The following is a 17,357-nucleotide window of genomic DNA, read 5'->3' on the forward strand; positions in this document are numbered from 1 at the left end:
CCCTGCATCCCTCCCCCAAAGGACAGGCCCAAAAGGCATCTTTTAAATCTATAACACTATACCACTTGTAATCCGGGCTCAATCGGTTAAGTATAGGGTGTGGATTAGCCACCACCGGGAACCGGGCAATAGTGCGTTCGTTTACTGCTCTCAAATCTCGTACTAATCGGTATGATCCGTCTGATTTCTTCACAGGTAATATGGGAGTATTATGAGGGGACATACGAGGTTCTAGGAGTCCCTGGGTTAGAAGCCTCTCCACTATCGGTTGCAATCCTTCTTTCCCTTCTCTGGATATAGGGTATTGTTTAATTCTAATTGGTCGGTCCGAGGTTTTTTATAGAAATTGTGATGGGCTTGATAGTCAATCTCCCCGCTGACTCTGGGCTATACCATGTCTCTGGATTAATTTCAGCCTCATCCTCTGCAGTTCATAGGCATAATTTCACTTGCAGTTTTTCTTGACCTATCCCCAAACTGATCCCTAATTTCACCATCAGATCTCGCCCCAAAAGATTATACTCGGCTTCCGGTAACAATAAGAATGTTCCTAATCCATATTTGTTTGGAGTTTCTATTATTACATCTTTTATCAGAGGCGCCTTGAAAGGTTCCCCTTTCGCACCAATTCCTTGGAGTTTATCACTTGATTCAACGCATCCCGATGGTAACTTTCGGATGGTTGATCTTTCGGCACCCGAATCCACAAGGAATTCGAACACCTCATGCTGAGGACGCAATTTCAATTTTATCAAGGGCTCGGCAATTTTAGGGGTCCCCAGCAAATAGAGCCCCTGACCCCCTTAATCTTCCTTAAAAAAATCCCTCCATCTTTTCTTTCAAGGGGTATAAATTAGCCGCTTGAGTGGTCCCTAAGATCCACAAAAAGGCATATTCACTCTCTTCCTTATTGAATGGTTGCTTATTGTTTACGTATATATTTAATTGTTGACATCTCCAATCCTTGGAGGATCCGTAAATGGGCCAATATAGATCCTTTCTAACTTGCTTTCCTCCCCAGACTTCCATGCAATAGTGGACCATCTTTTCTCTGGATTTCCCCTTTCGGGAAGGGAAATCATTCCAATACCTGATCATTAACCTTAGGGGACTGTCTGGAGGTATCTCGGGTAGCCCTCCCTTACTACCCTGCATGGTAGCAGAAGCCTTATTCTTCTTCTGCCCCATCTTCTGAAGGTGCCTTCTTCTCTCACAAATTCACTCGCTCCCTCCGTTCGTGGCTCACACCCTCACGGACAATGAGAACCGCACTACTCGGGGGTCCACACTCGTTTCATCCGAAGGATGTCTCAATCACTCACACCCCGGGTACCCAAAATCCCCGACCGAATGGAATCCGCAATATACTTACCCTCTCCTGGGGTCTTCATCCGGCTCTTTGTGCACAAAATTTACGGGGTTACAGGGTGGGGAACTGCAGTTTTTCTTTTTCTTTGGCTTTCCTATCTCAGTTCGGAAAATCCAGGTGAGATAAGTCGGATCCCTCCCTGGGACCATCTGAAAATGGGATGGGGCGCCTTCCCAGAGTTGAGTTCCGAGTTAGCAGTCTGGATCCGAGTCACGGCACCAAATTTGTTATAGTCAAATTAAGAGTCAATCGACACGGGAATAAATTTATTTCCAATCGATTAAGGTAGGAAAGCAAAGCAGCGCTGGGCGGCCGTGGGAAGTCGCAGCTTCACCTACGGCTCGCAAATTCAGGCGAGCTGAGGGGCCCCTTTTATCTTCGTGGCGGCTGATTCTCCAGGCTTTTCGAAACCTCCAGCTTCTTCCGTCTACGTGACCCCTCCAGGCTTGTTCAAACTTGGGGTTAGCTGTGCTCTTGCTATAACATAGGAACATAACATTGAGGTTTAACGTTTCACAATATCTTCCTCTCCATACAAAGAGTTTGTTCTTCTCGCTCAACTGCCTTTGATCAACAAACTACCAGTAGTTACCCGTTACAGGAGGAATTTGGCTGCCCCCGGTTATCAGAGGTCGGTTTGAGCGGAGGTGCTGCCTGGGGTGTGCGCAGCCCTCGGGAAATGAGGCGGGGAGGGGGGGTGTCCGTCGTCTGTGCTTCCCTCATTCAACGCGGGTTTATTATCAGCAGCTGAAAGCAGGGTAAGGAGACGCGCTGCAGACAGGAGTTAAAAGCTCCTGGGGGCTCTGGCAGCTTGGCTTTCAGGGAAGGGAAATCAAATGCTCTGGGGAGGGCTCCAAGGAAGCTCCCGGAGGGGGCAGTTAGCACCTGGCTGCACCCAGTAATTGTTTGCCGTTGGTTTGTCGTCAGGAAATGCAGGGGGTGGGGGGCTTCTTGGGCTGGGGTGCAGGAGTCTCTTTCATCAGTCATGCCGGGTGGGTGAGCTGCTTTCCAGCGCCTCCTAGGACTGATCTGCCAGGTAAAAACCTCGATCTGGGGGCAAAATTGTTCTTTTTCTCTCTGTTTTACTCCGGTACTCGACCTAGCAGGGTCCCTGCTGATCTGTGAGACGGCGCTGCCTGTGCTGCCGTTAACTCCTGCCAGCCTGGGTCGGGGCTGTTAACTGGTGGCTGTGGGTGCCCAGTGACCCTTTCGGGTCAGAGCATCCCCTGCTCGCTGGGACAGCATCACCTGCCGTGCACCCTGACCCCTGAGCTTCCCATCCGCAGGGTTTGAGCCCCTCACCCCTATGGAGACCCCAAACCGTGCCTGTGCTGGGGAGCAGCACAGGTACCAGGGACACAGCCTGGAGTGGGGTTTGGACCCCACGGCAGTGCCAGGCTGGCCAGGGGCACCCGGCGGGCGGCTTGTCCAAGCCCTGGGCACCGGGCAGGGAGAGTGGCTGGGCCAGGATCCCGTGGGACAATAGCAGGGTGGTGCCTCTGGGTGCTGTGACCCGTGGGGTTTGCACAGGGCGATGGAGCCATGGCTGTGAGCAAGCAGAGGTTCGGGCTGACAAGGGGAACCAGTTTGGGCTGGGATGTTAAGGGTTGCCCAGTGCCAAAGGAGCAGCCCCGGCATTGCCCAGGACCCGTGTCCCCTCCTGGAACCGGGGAGCGGGTCCGTGCAGCGGCCAGCTCGCCCATCTCCTTGCGGGTCCTCGCTGGTGGCGATGCCGTGTGGCTTTGGAGGTGACCCAACGCTCGGGGGCGGGGAGGGCATGTGGCCAACAGCTGTCCCCAAGCCAGCAGTGACATTCTGTGGGACGTGTTCACCCATGCCTCTCCCTTCGCAGCTGGGTGCTGACCTCCCGGGAGCCTTCTCCACCCTGGAACCAGGGCCAGGACGAACTTTTTGGCAAGATGTTCCCACCGCGGGGCTGCAGGAGGGGCGTCCCCAGGGAGGTAGGTGGTTTTGTGACCTTCCTGCTGCTACACTGGTGGGGCTGCCAGCGTGGTTGGGATCAGAGGAGTTTTAGGGGGCAAGGATGGGTGCCCACTGCTCCATCGCTCGGGATGCCAAGGAGCCAGGAGAGTGTGGTGTGAGGAAGGATTGGGAATCGTCTGGGACCTTGGCTGGGAGAGGAGAGCGAGTGGGCTCCTGGCTCCCTGTCCCTCTTCAGCATCCAGCTGGTGCAAGGTGAGGGTCTCGTCCTGCTTTCATCTCTCTGTGTCCTCTACACAGGCTGGACCACCGCTGCCCCATGCCCACGGCCCTCAGGACAGCTGGGACAAGCCACCCTGGGAGCACCAGCGTGGGAGAGGCCATGCAGTGAGGGGGGATGGCATTGTCGGGGTTCACCTACACATCCGTGGTGGGGAGGGGGAACCACAGCAAAACCAAAATGCGCCAGCCGGCTGCCATCCTCACCGTCGGTGATTTGCCATTGCAGCCCCGTCCCTGGGAACCCAGACCCTTCCCTGGCCCTGCCGACTTTCCTGGGAGTGAGGAAGACAGGAGAAGGACACCTTATAACCGTCCCCCGCCACCTCCTTGGGATGACAGAGAAGCCAACCGAGGACCTGAGGACTGGCACCCGGTGAGGAGAAGATGGGTCAGGGAAGGTGACAGCTGTATGGCTACCCCCAGCGTGCCACCGTCCTCACTGTCATCAATTTGGTGTTGCAGCCTGGTCCCCGGGACCTCAGACCCTTCCCTGGCCCTGTCGACTTCCCTGGGAACGAGGAGGACTGGAGAGGAGCACCCTATGACTGTTCCCCGCCACCCCCTTGGGATGACAGAGAAGCCAACCGAGGACCTGAGGACTGGCACCCGGTGAGGAGAAGATGGGTCAGGGAAGGTGACAGCTGTATGGCTACCCCCAGCGTGCCACCGTCCTCACTGTCATCGATTTGGTGTTGCAGCCCGATCCCCGGGACCCCAGACCTTTTCCTGGCCCTGCCGACATCCGTGGGAATGAGGAGGACTGGAGAGGAGCACCCTATGACTGTCGCCCACCGCCCCCTTGGGATGACAGAGAAGCCAACCGAGGACCTGAGGACTGGCACCCGGTGAGGAGAAGATGGGTCAGGGAAGGTGACAGCTGTATGGCTACCCCCGGCATGCCACCGTCCTCACTGTCATCGATTTGGTGTTGCAGCCCGGTCCCCGGGACCCCAGACCTTTTCCTGGCCCTGCCGACTTCCCTGGGAACGAGGAGGACTGGAGAGGGGCACCCTATGACTGTCGCCCACCGCCCCCTTGGGATGACAGAGAAGGCCACCAAGAACCTGAGGAGTGCTTCAGAGAGGTTTGGCACCCAGTGAGAGGGGGTGGTGGGCCGGGGAGGGTGACAGCAGCCACGGGACCAAGGGCAGGGAGTGGGTGCAATGAGGCAGGGACCATTCGCTGCTCTGGTGACCAGGACAGTGCACGGGGACAGGTTTCCCTGCGTGGTACTGGCAGCAGTGGCAGCCCAGCTTCTCCGCTTTCCAGTCGCAGCATCCCCCCCGTCCTGCTCCGTGTCTAAACCCACCCCCTTCCCTGCAGGAGTCGGTCTGCTCTGCCTGGCCTGAATCCTTCACTGAGAGGCACCTACCCCGGCCCCCCTCCGGCCTGCCAGGGTGGGTGCCGCGCCGAGGGGTGTAGGGGGACCGTGGGGTGCTGAGCTGGGGGCGCCGGCGCCAGGCTCTGCTCCGGTGCACAGCCAAGGGGTGACGCAGCCCTGCTTAGGGTGGAAGGGGTTGCACCCTTCACCCTTTCCAGCCTAAATCCTCTGGCCTTGGGGCTGCCTTTGTTCCTGCAGGGAGCGAGGTGGCTTCCAGGGTGGCTGCCGGTCCTCCGCCTGCCGGCACCTGCTGGAGAGACGCTGCCGGCGCCTTCGCCGTCCCTACCGAGAGTTAACCTTCGTTCAGTGCTTCCCCTGCCCTTGGCCCTCCAGAGGTTTGTGGGGGGCACACCCCCCGCCCCCCCCCGCGTCATCTCGCCTCGCCAGCGTCGGGCAGAGCGAGGAGTTGCTCCTCTTGTGTTCCTTGCTTCGCAGGGAGGCGGCCACCCCTCAGGTCCTCTTCTTACCGTGCCAGGCCGAGCCAAGAGAGAGTCAAAGTACAGCCACGGTGCCCTGATCCTCCTCGGCCCCTTGCTTCGGGCAAGTGTTCTGCGCAGCACAGGGATCAGACAGCTCAGGTTGGGGGGTTTTACCTGTGTGTGTGTCCCCCTCCCATCCCAGCACCCAGCAGCGACCCGAGTTTGCACGGTCTCAGCCCCGTGCAGTGCTGCCATGCCCCTGACCGGCATGGGTTCCCCCAGGGCCCACCGGCAGTGAGTGGGAAGGTCCCGGAGCCCCCCAGCTCGGCTGACACTGCTCGGAAAAGTCCGGCTGCGACAGAGGCTGCGACAGAGGCTGCGGAGCCGGAGCAGGCAGCAGGAGCGATGCTGGTAGGAGAGCGCCCCCTCTCCTGGGGAAGGCTGGGATGCTCGCAGCCCTGGAGGTTGCTGGCTCGGGGGTCTCTTCAGCTGGCGTAACGTCTTCCTTCTCTCTCTCATCCAGCCTTTTTGCTCTTCACCTTGCTGTCTCTTTGCCAGGCACGGAAATTTTCCTGACTTTTCGCCAGGGCTGCAAAGCCCCGTGGTTTCCTTTGGGTTTTGGCACCCCGTCCGTCCCGTCCCCCAGCTCTTCTCCCCGGGACAGACGCGTGTCCTGGCCTCACACCATTGCATGTCCCCAGGTCGAGCCAGGAGCCAAGCAGGAACCTGCAGGCAGCCACAGCCAAGACCCCTCTGCTTTGAAAACAGAGCCAGCCCCGCCGGAGGAGAGCTCTGCTGGGGCAGGGGAGCACCTTGAGGTATGAGCTAATGCATCTCCTCTTCCCACCTAAAAGGGGGAGGCAGGAGCTTGCAGCCCCCTTTGCAAACCCCTTTTTTTTTCCCCTTGCCTGGGCGGCGTTGCCAGCCCTCGCCATGGATGTGATGCTTTGCGCAGGTAGAGCCGGGCAGCCAAAGGGTCCCTGAGGCTGGTGCAGGTGAGGGGTCACATCCCCCCAGTCCAACAGCCCCTCCGGAGCCTGCCGAGATGGTCTGCGCCGCGGCCGGCTCCGCCGCAGAGGTGGAGGCCGAGCTCTGCCCGCCTTCCCCGGGACAGCAGAGTCCGGCGAGTGGAGCTGGAGAAGCCGAGGGAGAAGCTCCTCACGATGGGGTGGGTCTCGGCGCGTGGTGGGCAGCTCGGTGGCTTGTGTCCCCCCCCCCCGGCTGGGTGAGAGCCCATCGAGGCCACTGCTGCAGGCGGGGGCTGTGCTGGCAGCGCTGGCTCCCCCCGGGTCCTGCGCAGCCGCTGCCCTCCTTCCCCCCAGCCGCTTTCTCTCCCACAGCTTCTTGGTGGCCTTCAGCCATCTGAAGACTCACAGGTGCCACCAGGAGCTGCCGTAGAACCCGATGCACAGCCCAGCCAGCTCTGCTCCGATGTCTGCACCACGCCGGAGGCCTCACCGGGACCCCAGCACCCTCCTGGGTCCGGTGAGACGGAGCCGGTATGGGCTCAGGGTGCTTCGGCTCCCCCGAGCTCTCCCCAAGGCGTCTCCATGTGGGGCAGGTGCCCCGGGCTCAGGGATACTGCCGTGGCCCAGGAGCAGGTGAGTGGGATCCCTCCGGCCTCCCAGGATTGTACAGGCTGGGGTTAAAGCGCTGCTTCGTCCGGAGGCAGAGCCCATGTCAGCCCCGGTGCCGGCTGCGCCGGAGATGCCGATACAACGGGAGACAGCTGGGAGAAAGGCCAAAAAAATAACTAGAGGCTTGAGAGGGTGCTGGAGCGTGAACGACCCCAGGACTCGAGCTTTAACAAAGCAAACGAGAGCATTGCGGGGCGGCTTAATTACTGCCTAATGGGGAAGAGAAATCTGCTAGCGGGGCTCTCGACAGCGATGCTGCCAGGGCTGGGACGGAGCAGGGGGAGCTGGGGGCAGCTCTTGCACCCAGGGGAAGGGTTGCACACCAGCACCCTGGGGAACCAAGGTCCCAGTGGGTCCCCCCACAGGGTGACCAGTTCCTGGCTAGTAACTGGTACTGGCAGCCCCAGTTTGGCCCAAACCTTGCCCAGTCCTAACTCTTCCTTGCCTTTTCCACCGCCCAGGCTGCAGGCGGCCAGCACCAGCTCTGCTCCACACTCCTGCCACCCTCCCTGGCCAGCACAGACCTCCGCTCCGCTGCCGTCCTCGCCAGGAAGGAGAAGATTGAGCTGGTGAGTCCCAGTGGCCCCCAGCTGAGGCACGCAGGGGTCTGGGACCAGCCGCAGGGTGGGGGGCTCACCCGGGGACCCTTTGTGCGTGATGGGGGATGTGAATTTGGCATTTTTGGGGTCACGGGGGAGAAAACCCTCCTGGTGCTGGTGGTTGCCGGGGAAGGCCCTTCTGGGCAAGAAGGGGTTTGCAAGGGCTCGGATGCTGTTGGGGTGTTCGTGGACCAGCCGGGGGGGGGGGGGGGGGAAGTATCCATGGGGGAGGCTGCACGCTGCTGGTGGGGAGGTTTTGGGGTGACCCCGTGCTGCTCCCCTGCAGTCGTACCAGCAGTTCAGCCTGACCATCGCGGTGGTGGCCACAATGCTGCTGCAGAAGGAGCCCTCCATGGAGGCAGCGCTGGGGCTGGCGCTGAGGGCCAACCTGCGCCAGGGCCGGATCCATCACCTCCGGGAGCTGGAGGACTTCATCGACAGCTACGACTCAGTCGCTGGGGAGGGGCCGGGGCGAGCGGATGGACACCCCCCCCCTCCCCTCACCAGCCGGGGTTGCGAGGGGTGATGGGGGTTGTGCCGGTGCATCGGGGTGCTTGTGGTGCTGAGCCATCGGGTCAAGGTGGTGTGGACATGTTGGTGCAGTCCCACCCTCTCTCTTGGAGATAGAGGAGGAGGGGGGTGCTTAGTTTTAGCCCTGCCCAGACCTTTATGTGCAGCAAAAGGGAGAGCTGGTTTTACTGGAGGGTGGTGGGAGAGTGGCTGCGGGGAGCTCCCCTTCGTCCCAGCTCCTCGCTCCGTTCCTGGTTCACAGGGATGTGCCCTGAAGCCCCAGGGGTTCTTCTTGGGTTTAAAAAAAATAAACCAGCAGTTGTGTTTGCAGCTCTGTCTCTGCCCTTGTTCTGGTCCCCATCTCTCCTGGGGCCACTGAGAGAGGGGTCCCGCAGTGAACCCACCATGGGGGACCCCTGGCTGTGGCAGAGGGCAGCGACCAGCCCTGGGGATCACGCTGCTCTGGTGGCGTGGTCAATGCCACGATGACCCTGGGGTGGGGAGGAATGGGACAGACGTGGGGTGGTTCTCCTGTCTTCAGATTTCAGCCAAACTTTATTGGAGCGTCGTCATCGGCGGCGGCAGCAGCAGAGCTGCCCCCCCTGCTCCCCTCCCCGCGGTGGCAGCAGGGACGCAGGGCCACCAGGGATGGAGAGCAGCTGGCAGTGGTGCTCATCCTTCTAGGAGGCGTCCCAGGGAAGGATCTAACCCTGGCAGCCAGCACCCCTCCTGTCCCCACAGGTCCCCAGCAGCAGCCCTGCAGTGCGGCTGCTCTCTGGGGCTGCCGCCGTGTCCGAGGGGGGAGCCCTGGTGCAGGCTGCCGGCTCTCTGCTCCCTACCTGCTTTACCTGTTCCTAATTGCGGGAGAGGCCGGCAGGAATTGCAGGCTCTGCTTTGCCAGCAGCTGCCGGGGGCGAAGGATCCCAGCGGCTTCTCCCCACCAGCCTTGGGCTGCGTCCAAAATATGCTTGGAACATGTTGAGACCGTGGCAGGGGCTGGCAGGACCCAGCAGGGACTGGTAGGACGGCAGTGCTGGTCGAGGACCCCCTAGTCCCCGCTGCTAGGACACGCTGCAGTGCTTGCTGCTGCCCCGCGGCTTCGCCGTCCTGCCCCTGCCCCTCCCCAGGGGCTCCCGGCCCAGGGAACTCGTCCCGGGTTTGGGGATGGGCTTCCCGAAGAAGAAACCCTCTTCCTCCGAGTCCGAGTCTGAAGATGAAGAGCAGGTGGGGCACCAGGAGTCGTCCTCCTCCGTGATGTCCTGCAGGTCGATGTCCTCTGGCCGTAGGCTGTGTCGGGCAGGGGGTGGGACCGCTCGGAAGTGTGGGTTTCCGTTGCCTGTGGGTGTTCGGGGGTCAGGGCCCCCCGAAACTGGGTGGCCCAAAGCTCCAGGCTCATTGGGACCCTCTGCGCTGGGCTGGGGGGCGGAGGGGTGGCCGGCTGGTGGTCCCAGCATCCCTGTGTGCACAGCATCCCTGCTCCGCTCCTTAGCAGCTCCTCCGCGGTCCTCCAGGCTCCTGAAGGCAGGATGCACAGGGGCCTGATCCGAAAAATCTTCTGGAAGAAGGAGAAAGCAAGGACGGGTGACAAAGAGAAAGGCTGAGCCTGCCCTGCCACAGCCCCTCGTGCAGCCTCACGATGCAACGGAGGGTTGTACCCACCAAACCCCAGCTGCCAGCGCTCGCCCTCCTGCGGGAGGTGGGCTGGGGGCTCAGCGCCGCTGCTCCAGCCCGGCGTTGGGCTGCACCCATGCGACATCCCCCGTAAAGTACCCAGGGGCTGAGCAGAGCCTGGATTTGCTCCCGTTCCACTCCCACCACGTAGCAAGCGGAGCGGTAGGATCCCTACCTGCCCCTTCCACCCGCTGCCTGCAGCCCCCGGCCGCCGAGGGGCTGCCTGTCCCCGGCGTGGTCCTGCCGGCAGGGCCAGCTCGGGAGAGGGGAGTCGAGTCTGGGGACGGAGCCGAGGCGAAAGCGGAGTCGGAGGAGTCGGAGGAGTCGGAGGCGGTGGAGGATGCATCCCGCCCCAGGCTGCAGGTCTCGGAGCAGAAGAGCCGGCCGCTGCGGGAGGTGAGGGGCTGCCCACGCAGCGGCTTTCGGCAGAGGCTGCAGCAGAAGCAGGCGGCTCGGGCATGCCAGTGGAGCCCTTGGTGGGTGGCCTCCTCGCTGTCGGCACCTGAGGGGCAACCGTGGGTGAGGGGAAGGCTCTTTCCCACAGCCATGTGCCAAAACCCGTCCTCCGTGCCGAGCCGCGGGGGGCTCTGGCTCTGCAGCCCTCCCAGCCCACGTCCCGCCTGCCCGGGCAAGGGAAAGCCCGCTGCGCCCTGCCTGGGGTGGGGTGGAGGGGGGGAACACGACAGGGGGGCCGTACCGATGGGGTCCCCGCAGGCCTGGCACGGCTCGGCGAAGAGGCTCTCGAAGCAGCCGCGGCAGCAGGGCCGCCCGCTCTTCATCACGTAGCGCTGCCCGCGCAGGGGCACGTCGCACTCCAGGCAGCAGAAGTGCTCCAGGTGCCAGCGCCGACCCTCCGCCTCGATGCACTCCTCCATGAAGATCAGCTGGAGGGAGAGAGGCATGGGGGGGGGGGGGGGGAATGACCCATCCTCTAAGCACCCAGCTAGAAAACCCGTAGCCCAGAGGATGCTTTGCTGTGCAAAGGAGAGAGGAGGAGCCCCCCTGCCTTAGCCCGAGCAAGGGGCACTCTGCAAGGCTCAGGAAGAACCATTCCTCCTGCCCATCGGTGGTTCTTGCTGCATTTGCAGCCTCCAGCCAAGCACAGGAGCTTTTAGCAACAGCAAAACGGAGGTAAAAAGCCTCTCCCCCTGCCCAGCACCCACCTGGTCGCAGGAGGCACAGCGGGGTCGGAAGAGCTCGGCGTGGTGCCGGCCACAGTAGATCCTCCCGTCTTGCTGGAAGTAGATGAGGTCCACCAAGGGCTGGTGGCAGAAGTGGCAGGAGAAGCAGGACGGGTGCCAGAACTGGTCCCCAAGCCGAGATGCTGAAATCCCCGGGTCCCCTTTGTTCAGCCTCCTGCCGCACTGCAAGGCAGAGGGACGCGGGGTTTTGGGGGCCAGGTTGGCTTTCGGGGAAGGGTCCCCGCTGGGGAGTGGGTGCTGGTGGGGGGTGACGCCTCACCTTCTTGCAGGGACAGCCATGGCAAGGGCCTGGCACGGGACATGCCAGCCCCTGCCCCAGGGCCTCCTGTCTCCGTCGGGCGCTGAACGCTCGTAGCTGCCTCCTCTCCTCCTCCGCGAGGTCGGGGCAGTACCGCTCCTGCGTGGGATGGCAGAGGGGAGGGGATGGACGGTGGGTGAAGCCCAGGGTGGGCAGCACCCAGAAAATACGGGGAGGGACTTTTTACCAGGGAGTATAGCAACAGGACATGGGGTAATGGTTTCAAACAGAAAGAGGGCAGGTTTAGATTAGATATTGGGAAGAAATTCTTCCCTGTGAGGGCGGTGAGGCTCTGGCACAGGTTGCCCAGAGAAGTTGCGGCTGCCCCATCCCTAGACGTGCTCAAGGTCAGGTTGGATGGGGCTGGGAGCAGCCTGGTCTGGTGGAAGGTGTCCCTGCCCGTGGCAGGGGGTTGGAACTGGAGGATCTTTAAGGTCCCTTCCCACCCAAACCATTCTGTGATGCTATGCCGTGTGTCTTACATCGCAGTCCTGAGGAGGCAGCTGCTGCAGGAGGGCTCTGGTGCGGAGCTGGATCCTGTCGGCGGGGGAGGCAGGCTGCGGTGAGCGGGTGCCGAAGCACAGCGGGACCTTGGGGTGTCACGAGGGAGAGAGAAAGACAAGCAGACTTTTAGAGGGTTGCTCAAGGTTGCTAAACCCACATTTTTCATCCCAGGGCTAGGGTTGCCCTGCTAGGGATGGCACCCGCAGGGCTGGCGGAGAGCAAAGAGAGCCCTGGGAGAGCCGGGGTGCTGCCCACCTCGGGGGGCGTGGGGTCCGCGGGGGGCTCCAGGTACTCTTCCAGGGCACAGCCGGAGTCGCTGTCGGACGAGGCCGGCGGGAGGCCGGTGGTGGTGCCGCAGGGAGGAGGCTCGTCTCGCTGGGGCCATGCGGGGCTCGGCAGGGACATGAGCTGCGGAGAGAGCATCGGAGCTGGAGAGACCCTCGGTGAGACAGGGAGCAGGGATCCATCCCCACGACACGTATCCCCCCTTCTGCCCAGCGTGGATCTCTCTCCACGTGGCAGCAGGACGAGCAGCCCCTTGTCCCAGGCAGGGACCCCAGGGCAGGTCCAGCCGGGACGATGCTCAGCGCCACCATGACCTCAAGACCTTTGGCTGAACCCCTGCAGAAGGCCAAGGGCTTTGGGGGGCTGCTCCTTTCTCTTCAGGGGTTATAAACAAACCCACACCGAGGGCATGGGTGCTAGGCAGGGCTGGGGCTTTGTCTGCTGAGGGGATGGCGATGGGTTGAAGCCAGGCAGGGCAGACCCCAGGCGTCCCCACTTAAACTGGAACAGGTTTTGGGAAAAGGCATCAGCTTTTCGCTCACCCGCAGTGGGAGATTTTCCCCGGCTGCCACCCGTCCTTTGCTGGCACGGCTAATCCCTGGTCCAGTGGCCTGTCCCTAAGCAGGGCAGTGGGAGGAGACCAAGGTCTAGCCCAATTCAGTGGAAAATAATTTATTCCCCTCGGGCTGCTATTGTTCTGCCCCGAGCGGCTGTTCCTGCCTGGGCGGCTGGCTCGCCCAGCCACCACCACCTCGCCTGGCTAATGGTTATGCAGTGGAAACCCGTCCGGTCCCGTCCCCTCCTCCCCACGAGGCACTTTTCCCCGCTCGCTTCCTTCCTGGCTTGGCTTTCCAAAACAAAGGCAAGCTGGCGATGCGGTGGCTCCTGGGGCTCCCTGGATGCCGGCCCAGAGCCTGACGCCCTCTGCCCCTGCTTCCTGCCCCAGCGTGGGGAGCCAGGGTGGGATACGGGGGGGATGGAGCTGAGCCACTGCTGTGGGGGCAAGTCCCGGTGGTGTGACCTGGCGTCACCCTGTGCAATGCCCACCGTGGACTGATGAACTGCTCCGGAAAGTGTTTGGTACAGCAAGCGGCTTGGCACGGGCTCAGGCAGAGGGTTGAGGGCTGGTAACCCCCAGGCCACTCACCTAGGTCCTCCTGCATCACTGCCACCACAAGGACCAGTTCGCTCCTCCGCACTGGGAGGGTACTTCTCCACGTCTGGTTTATCCCCTCCCTGCCCATCCTGGCCAGCACCCTCAGCCGCATCCCCACTGCTCCCACTAAAAGCTTCAACACCCCCCAGTTCAGCCCCTGCTCCTAGTGTGCTCCCTCCACCACAGATGGCCCCTTCCTATGTAGCACCTTGGGGTGCAGGGATGTTGCACCCAAACGTGGCCAGCTCTGGAGCTGGGAGCGGGTGGGATCAGCCCGGGCAGCCCAGGTTTCCCTGCCATGCACCTGGGTCAATGATTAACGCTGCAGCTAATCAGTGGGATAAAGCAAAAGGGCTGCTTGCTCTTTCCTGGGGTTTGGGGTCTGTCAGCCCAGGGCTTACCCCAGAAAGACTGCAGGGCTGGTTGTATGGTGCTGTTTGAAGCTGTGCTCAGCTCTGGAGGGGATAGGGATGAAATAATCTGACTTAAATCTGTGTATTTGTAGCCCAAAGAGAGCCCTGGCCTTGCTGAGCTGGTGAAGGACCACGTACCGCTGCTGGTGTTGGGCCAGTAAACAGCCTGGGCTGCGCAGGAGGAGCACGTGTGTCCCTGGGGATGCTGAATGGGGACCTCCGTGGGCTCAGGGTCTGGCCCCAGCCCTGCTGCTGCCTTGTTTGGGTAACACATGTCTCTGCTTTTCCCTCCCCATGGGAGGTGGATGGCAGTCCCAGGCTGTGCTGGGCTTATTAAGCCTCCAAGCTGCATTTGTCTAATCCGTTGGGGCTTTGCTGTAATTAGACCCCTCTGCTGCTCCGCTGGCTCAGCAGAGCTGGCGATGCCCGCGTGGCCCCAGCCCCGTGGCAGGGCACCTCGTCCCAGGGCCGTCAGCGGGGAGCCCAGTGGGGTGATGCTGGGCGACGGTGGCGAGAGCAGGGCTCCCAGCTGCCGTGAGTCCGTGGGGCTGTGCTGGAGAGCCCAGCCCAGCCCGGTTTGATGTGATTACCCTGGCTGGCAGCCGTCTGGGCTGTAGAGAAGTCCCTGTAATTAGCCCCAGACGGTGACAGAGGTATGCACCTCCCATGCTAAGGAGCCAGGCAGCCCCAACAGGTCCGTCTCCTCTGCTCCCCATCCCTGTCCCCTCTTCCTTCCTGCCCTCCCTCGCTGCCTCCAGGCAGTCCTGCTATTGCTTTTCCCCATCCTGGACTGCAAAGAGGATACAGGGATGCTCCTTGCCTGCCCCTACCCTCAAAAGCAGCGACACGAGACCCTGGACCAGGCATCAGCGGGAGATGGCAGGAGGGTGCTTTGGGGAGCCACTCCCCCCCCCGCTGCCAGCGCAGATCTGAGTGCTGGAGGTGTTTCCCCTGAGAAGGGATGTGTGAGGGACCAGTCAGACAGGCCAAGTGCCACCGGCTGTCATTTGCCTTTGCTTTAAAAAACCCTCTCCTCCTGCCTGTGGGAGCTCCTCCAGACGGCCGTTGCCTGGCTCCCTGGAGTTTTCCAAAGGGTGGGCGACGTCCCCGCCGTGCTCCCCCCGCCTGCTCGAAGCCTTTCGGTATCAGCACGGCTGCAAGCGGCCGTCCAGCCTCCAGTCCTGGCACTGCCTGGCTCAGTGGCCCTGCAGGATTCCCCCCTCCTGCTCCCAGCACGTCCCCCACAGCAGCTACGTCCCTTTGTGAAGCAGCCGCAGCTCCCTGGGTACAAGAGGCTGAAATTCACGGCCGTATTAATCTTATTTGGCTCCCTGGGAGCAGCCCCCGTCTCCAGCTGGCTGTGGGAGCGTGTGTGGGCTCCCAGCCCTCTCCTGCCAAGGTCACACATTAACTTGCAGTGCAGCCACCCCAGCCCATTCGCATTCAGCACAGGCTCCCTCTTCCCAGCACGGCCAGGGGCTGAGCTGCATCTCTGCCACAGCCTTTGGTTTTCTAAAGTCACCTCTCCATCTCCAAAGACCCACTTTCAGACCCCTCTAGCTTATTTTTCAGAAGCGCCAAACACCCCCCCCCCCCAGCTCCCACAACCAACCCCGAGGAAACACAACAGCTCGCCATCACCAAAACCCCTGGATTCCCCTTTCAAGCGCCCAAAAGCACCGGCAGTTTTCAGGGGCACGGCTCTGTGTTCCCCACCTCACCCACGGGATAACCTGTTTTCGCTTGAGCTCCTGTCAACACAGCTGCAACGAAAGTACGTGGAAATAAAGATGCAGAGCAATAAAGATGCATCACTTCTGGGGCGAGATAAGCTGAGGTCTGGCAAGGTGAGCCGGAGCAGCTAGTCCTGCAACGCAGCCCAAGCCAGGCTGCCCGAGCTGGAGCCTCTCTCACGGAGGAGCCCGCGGTGGCTTTTGGACCTGCGATGGCACGAGGTGAAGCAACCTCGGGTGCCGCTGGCTGGGCACTGGGGTCTGATGGGCCAGCGGGGTGGAGGGACGGGGTCAGCGCAACCCCTCGGATGATGGAGGGGGGAGGTCTCAGCGTCCTGCTCCACCAGACGGCACCGTGTCCTCCACGGCACCCGAGGGGACTGTGGCCAACGCCGTGGCCTGTTTGCTCGCCGGGGGACGTGCCAGTGCTGCAAAGGGCTTTCCTCGGTGTGTTTTCCCCCATCCTGAGAGTGCACGCGTGGCCGGCGGCTCGGTGGGGAGCAGTAACCCATTGACCCACCACAACTGGGCCATTCGTACGTTGGCAGGTACAAACCGGGACCCCCCACCCCACCTCCCCTCCCGCAGCCACCGGATTTCATCCCGGCACGTCGGTGTGTGACGGGGCCCAGCCGCCTCCGGTGAAAAGCTCCATCGCCAACCCCGAAACATCCCGTTCCTGCCGAATCCCCAGCGGAGGAGGGATGGCGGAGCCAAGATGCCTTCCTGGAGACCCTCATCATCCCCGGCAGCCCTGCCAGCCCCCTGCCCGCGCACCTGCCTGCGCCGGGACGTGGAGGCGGCCGCCCAGCCCGGGATGGCAAAGCCTGGCACGACGGAGCAGACGCCGTCTCCTGCTCTCAGGGGACATTTTCCCAAAGCCAAACACCGCGGGGGCAGCGATACCATTCTCCTCCCCTCATTTATTTCTTCCAGAGAAGAACAACCAAAAAGAAACCTCCTTCTCCCCTCGTTCACCTCCCCTTCCCCTTGCAAAAAATTCCCGGACGGGGACTTTCCCGCTGCCCCCCACCTCCCAAGAACCTTCTTCCCCAACACGTAGCTCGGAGAATCGACTCCGGGAAACCTTTCTAGCCTCACCTACCTGCCCTTTCCCAGCTCCCCGGTACCCGGGCTCCACCACTTTGGGCTCCACCAGTCGCTCCAGTCCTGCTCCAGCTGCCGCCGTCCCGCCCTGCTCCGGAGGAGGTGAGGGAATGGAGGCTGAGCAGGGAAAACTTTACAAAGCGAAAGGAAAACATCCAAGCTCAGTCAGGGAAACAATTTTTTTTTTTTTCCTTCTCTCTCTCTCTCTTTTTTTTTTTTTTTTTTAATCTCCCTGCCCAGGAAACTGGATCTGTGTCAGCCGGGGTCCTAATTACAGGCTTTTTAGCCTAAACCTACAGAGACAGCCAATGGCAGGGAATCCCAGCGGCAGGCAGGGAGGGGAAGAGCAAAGGATGGCGGGGGGTGTGTGTGTGTGTGTGTGTACATTAACCCTACAGGGGAAAGAGCTCTCCGTGACATCTGTTTTTCTCGCCACCTCTCATTTTCCGAGCATCCGCGCCCTTCCCTCCATCTGCGGCTCAGTTCACCCCAGGTTGCCGTTTTGATGACTTTTATGATCCGCGCGGTGATTTATTTTCCTAGCCAGATCAGAAAGAGTTGAAGCTTCATGAAAGAGGGCAAGTGTCATTACACCCCAATTTAGAGGTGGAGAAACTTTGGCTGGGCTCTCACAAAGGGGTTAGCCAGAGGCAAGTCAGGATGTCCTAGTTTTCTTCGCAAGCCCCGAGTCTCCCAAAAGCCATTTAGACCAGCTTCGGCTGCAGCAGTTGCACTCGGGCAAGAGTCAGGGTAAAATTTCTCAGAGTCTCTGACACAAGGCAGAGCGTCTTTGTTGTGTTTCTGTGTATTTCTCACGCGCCGTCAGGTTTTCCTACCTGCTGATGTGACT

At 61.3% G+C, this 17,357-nt stretch overlaps 2 protein-coding genes across 2 annotated transcripts; one reads left to right on the top strand and one right to left on the bottom strand.

The window, feature by feature from the left end:
- The first annotated feature begins 3,707 nt into the window (after positions 1–3,707).
- On the top strand, positions 3,708–8,441 carry LOC147413987 (uncharacterized). Its single transcript, XM_086476740.1, has 13 exons — positions 3,708–3,965; positions 4,055–4,216; positions 4,252–4,437; positions 4,527–4,676; positions 4,916–4,989; positions 5,172–5,308; positions 5,409–5,551; positions 5,675–5,803; positions 6,094–6,210; positions 6,348–6,560; positions 6,715–6,891; positions 7,491–7,598; positions 7,915–8,441. The coding sequence occupies exons 1-13, from the start codon at positions 3,708–3,710 to the stop codon at positions 8,152–8,154; spliced, it is 2,094 nt and encodes a 697-aa protein (XP_086332866.1). The 3' UTR covers positions 8,155–8,441.
- Positions 8,442–9,199: 758 nt separating this feature from the next.
- Positions 9,200–12,218, bottom strand: PRICKLE4 (prickle planar cell polarity protein 4). Its single transcript, XM_086476686.1, has 7 exons — positions 12,069–12,218; positions 11,792–11,899; positions 11,271–11,408; positions 10,973–11,173; positions 10,507–10,693; positions 9,985–10,311; positions 9,200–9,693 (listed from the first exon to the last, which is right to left on the bottom strand). Exons 1-7 carry the CDS (start codon positions 12,216–12,218, stop codon positions 9,200–9,202), a joined length of 1,605 nt encoding a protein of 534 aa, XP_086332812.1.
- Between the last annotated feature and the right edge of the window lie 5,139 nt (positions 12,219–17,357).

The sequence above is a fragment of the Leptosomus discolor genome, chromosome 21 (genome assembly GCF_034619465.1).
Source record: "Leptosomus discolor isolate bLepDis1 chromosome 21, bLepDis1.hap2, whole genome shotgun sequence".
Lineage (NCBI taxonomy): Eukaryota > Metazoa > Chordata > Aves > Leptosomiformes > Leptosomidae > Leptosomus > Leptosomus discolor.

Excerpts from the sequence above, each read along its gene's own strand:
- LOC147413987 (XM_086476740.1), top strand. The coding sequence starts at position 3,708 with ATGGCATTGTCGGGGTTCACCTACACATCCGTGGTGGGGAGGGGGAAC. Across the intron at positions 4,217-4,251 it reads ACCCGGTGAGGAGAAGATGG|CGTGCCACCGTCCTCACTGT; the intron begins GTCAGGGAAGGT and ends GGCTACCCCCAG. Across the intron at positions 4,438-4,526 it reads GACCTGAGGACTGGCACCCG|CCCGGTCCCCGGGACCCCAG; the intron begins GTGAGGAGAAGA and ends TTGGTGTTGCAG.
- PRICKLE4 (XM_086476686.1), bottom strand. The coding sequence starts at position 12,218 with ATGTCCCTGCCGAGCCCCGCATGGCCCCAGCGAGACGAGCCTCCTCCC. Across the intron at positions 11,900-12,068 it reads CGGACCCCACGCCCCCCGAG|GTCCCGCTGTGCTTCGGCAC; the intron begins GTGGGCAGCACC and ends TGACACCCCAAG. Across the intron at positions 9,694-9,984 it reads GCAGCGGGTGGAAGGGGCAG|AAGATTTTTCGGATCAGGCC; the intron begins GTAGGGATCCTA and ends TCCTTCTTCCAG.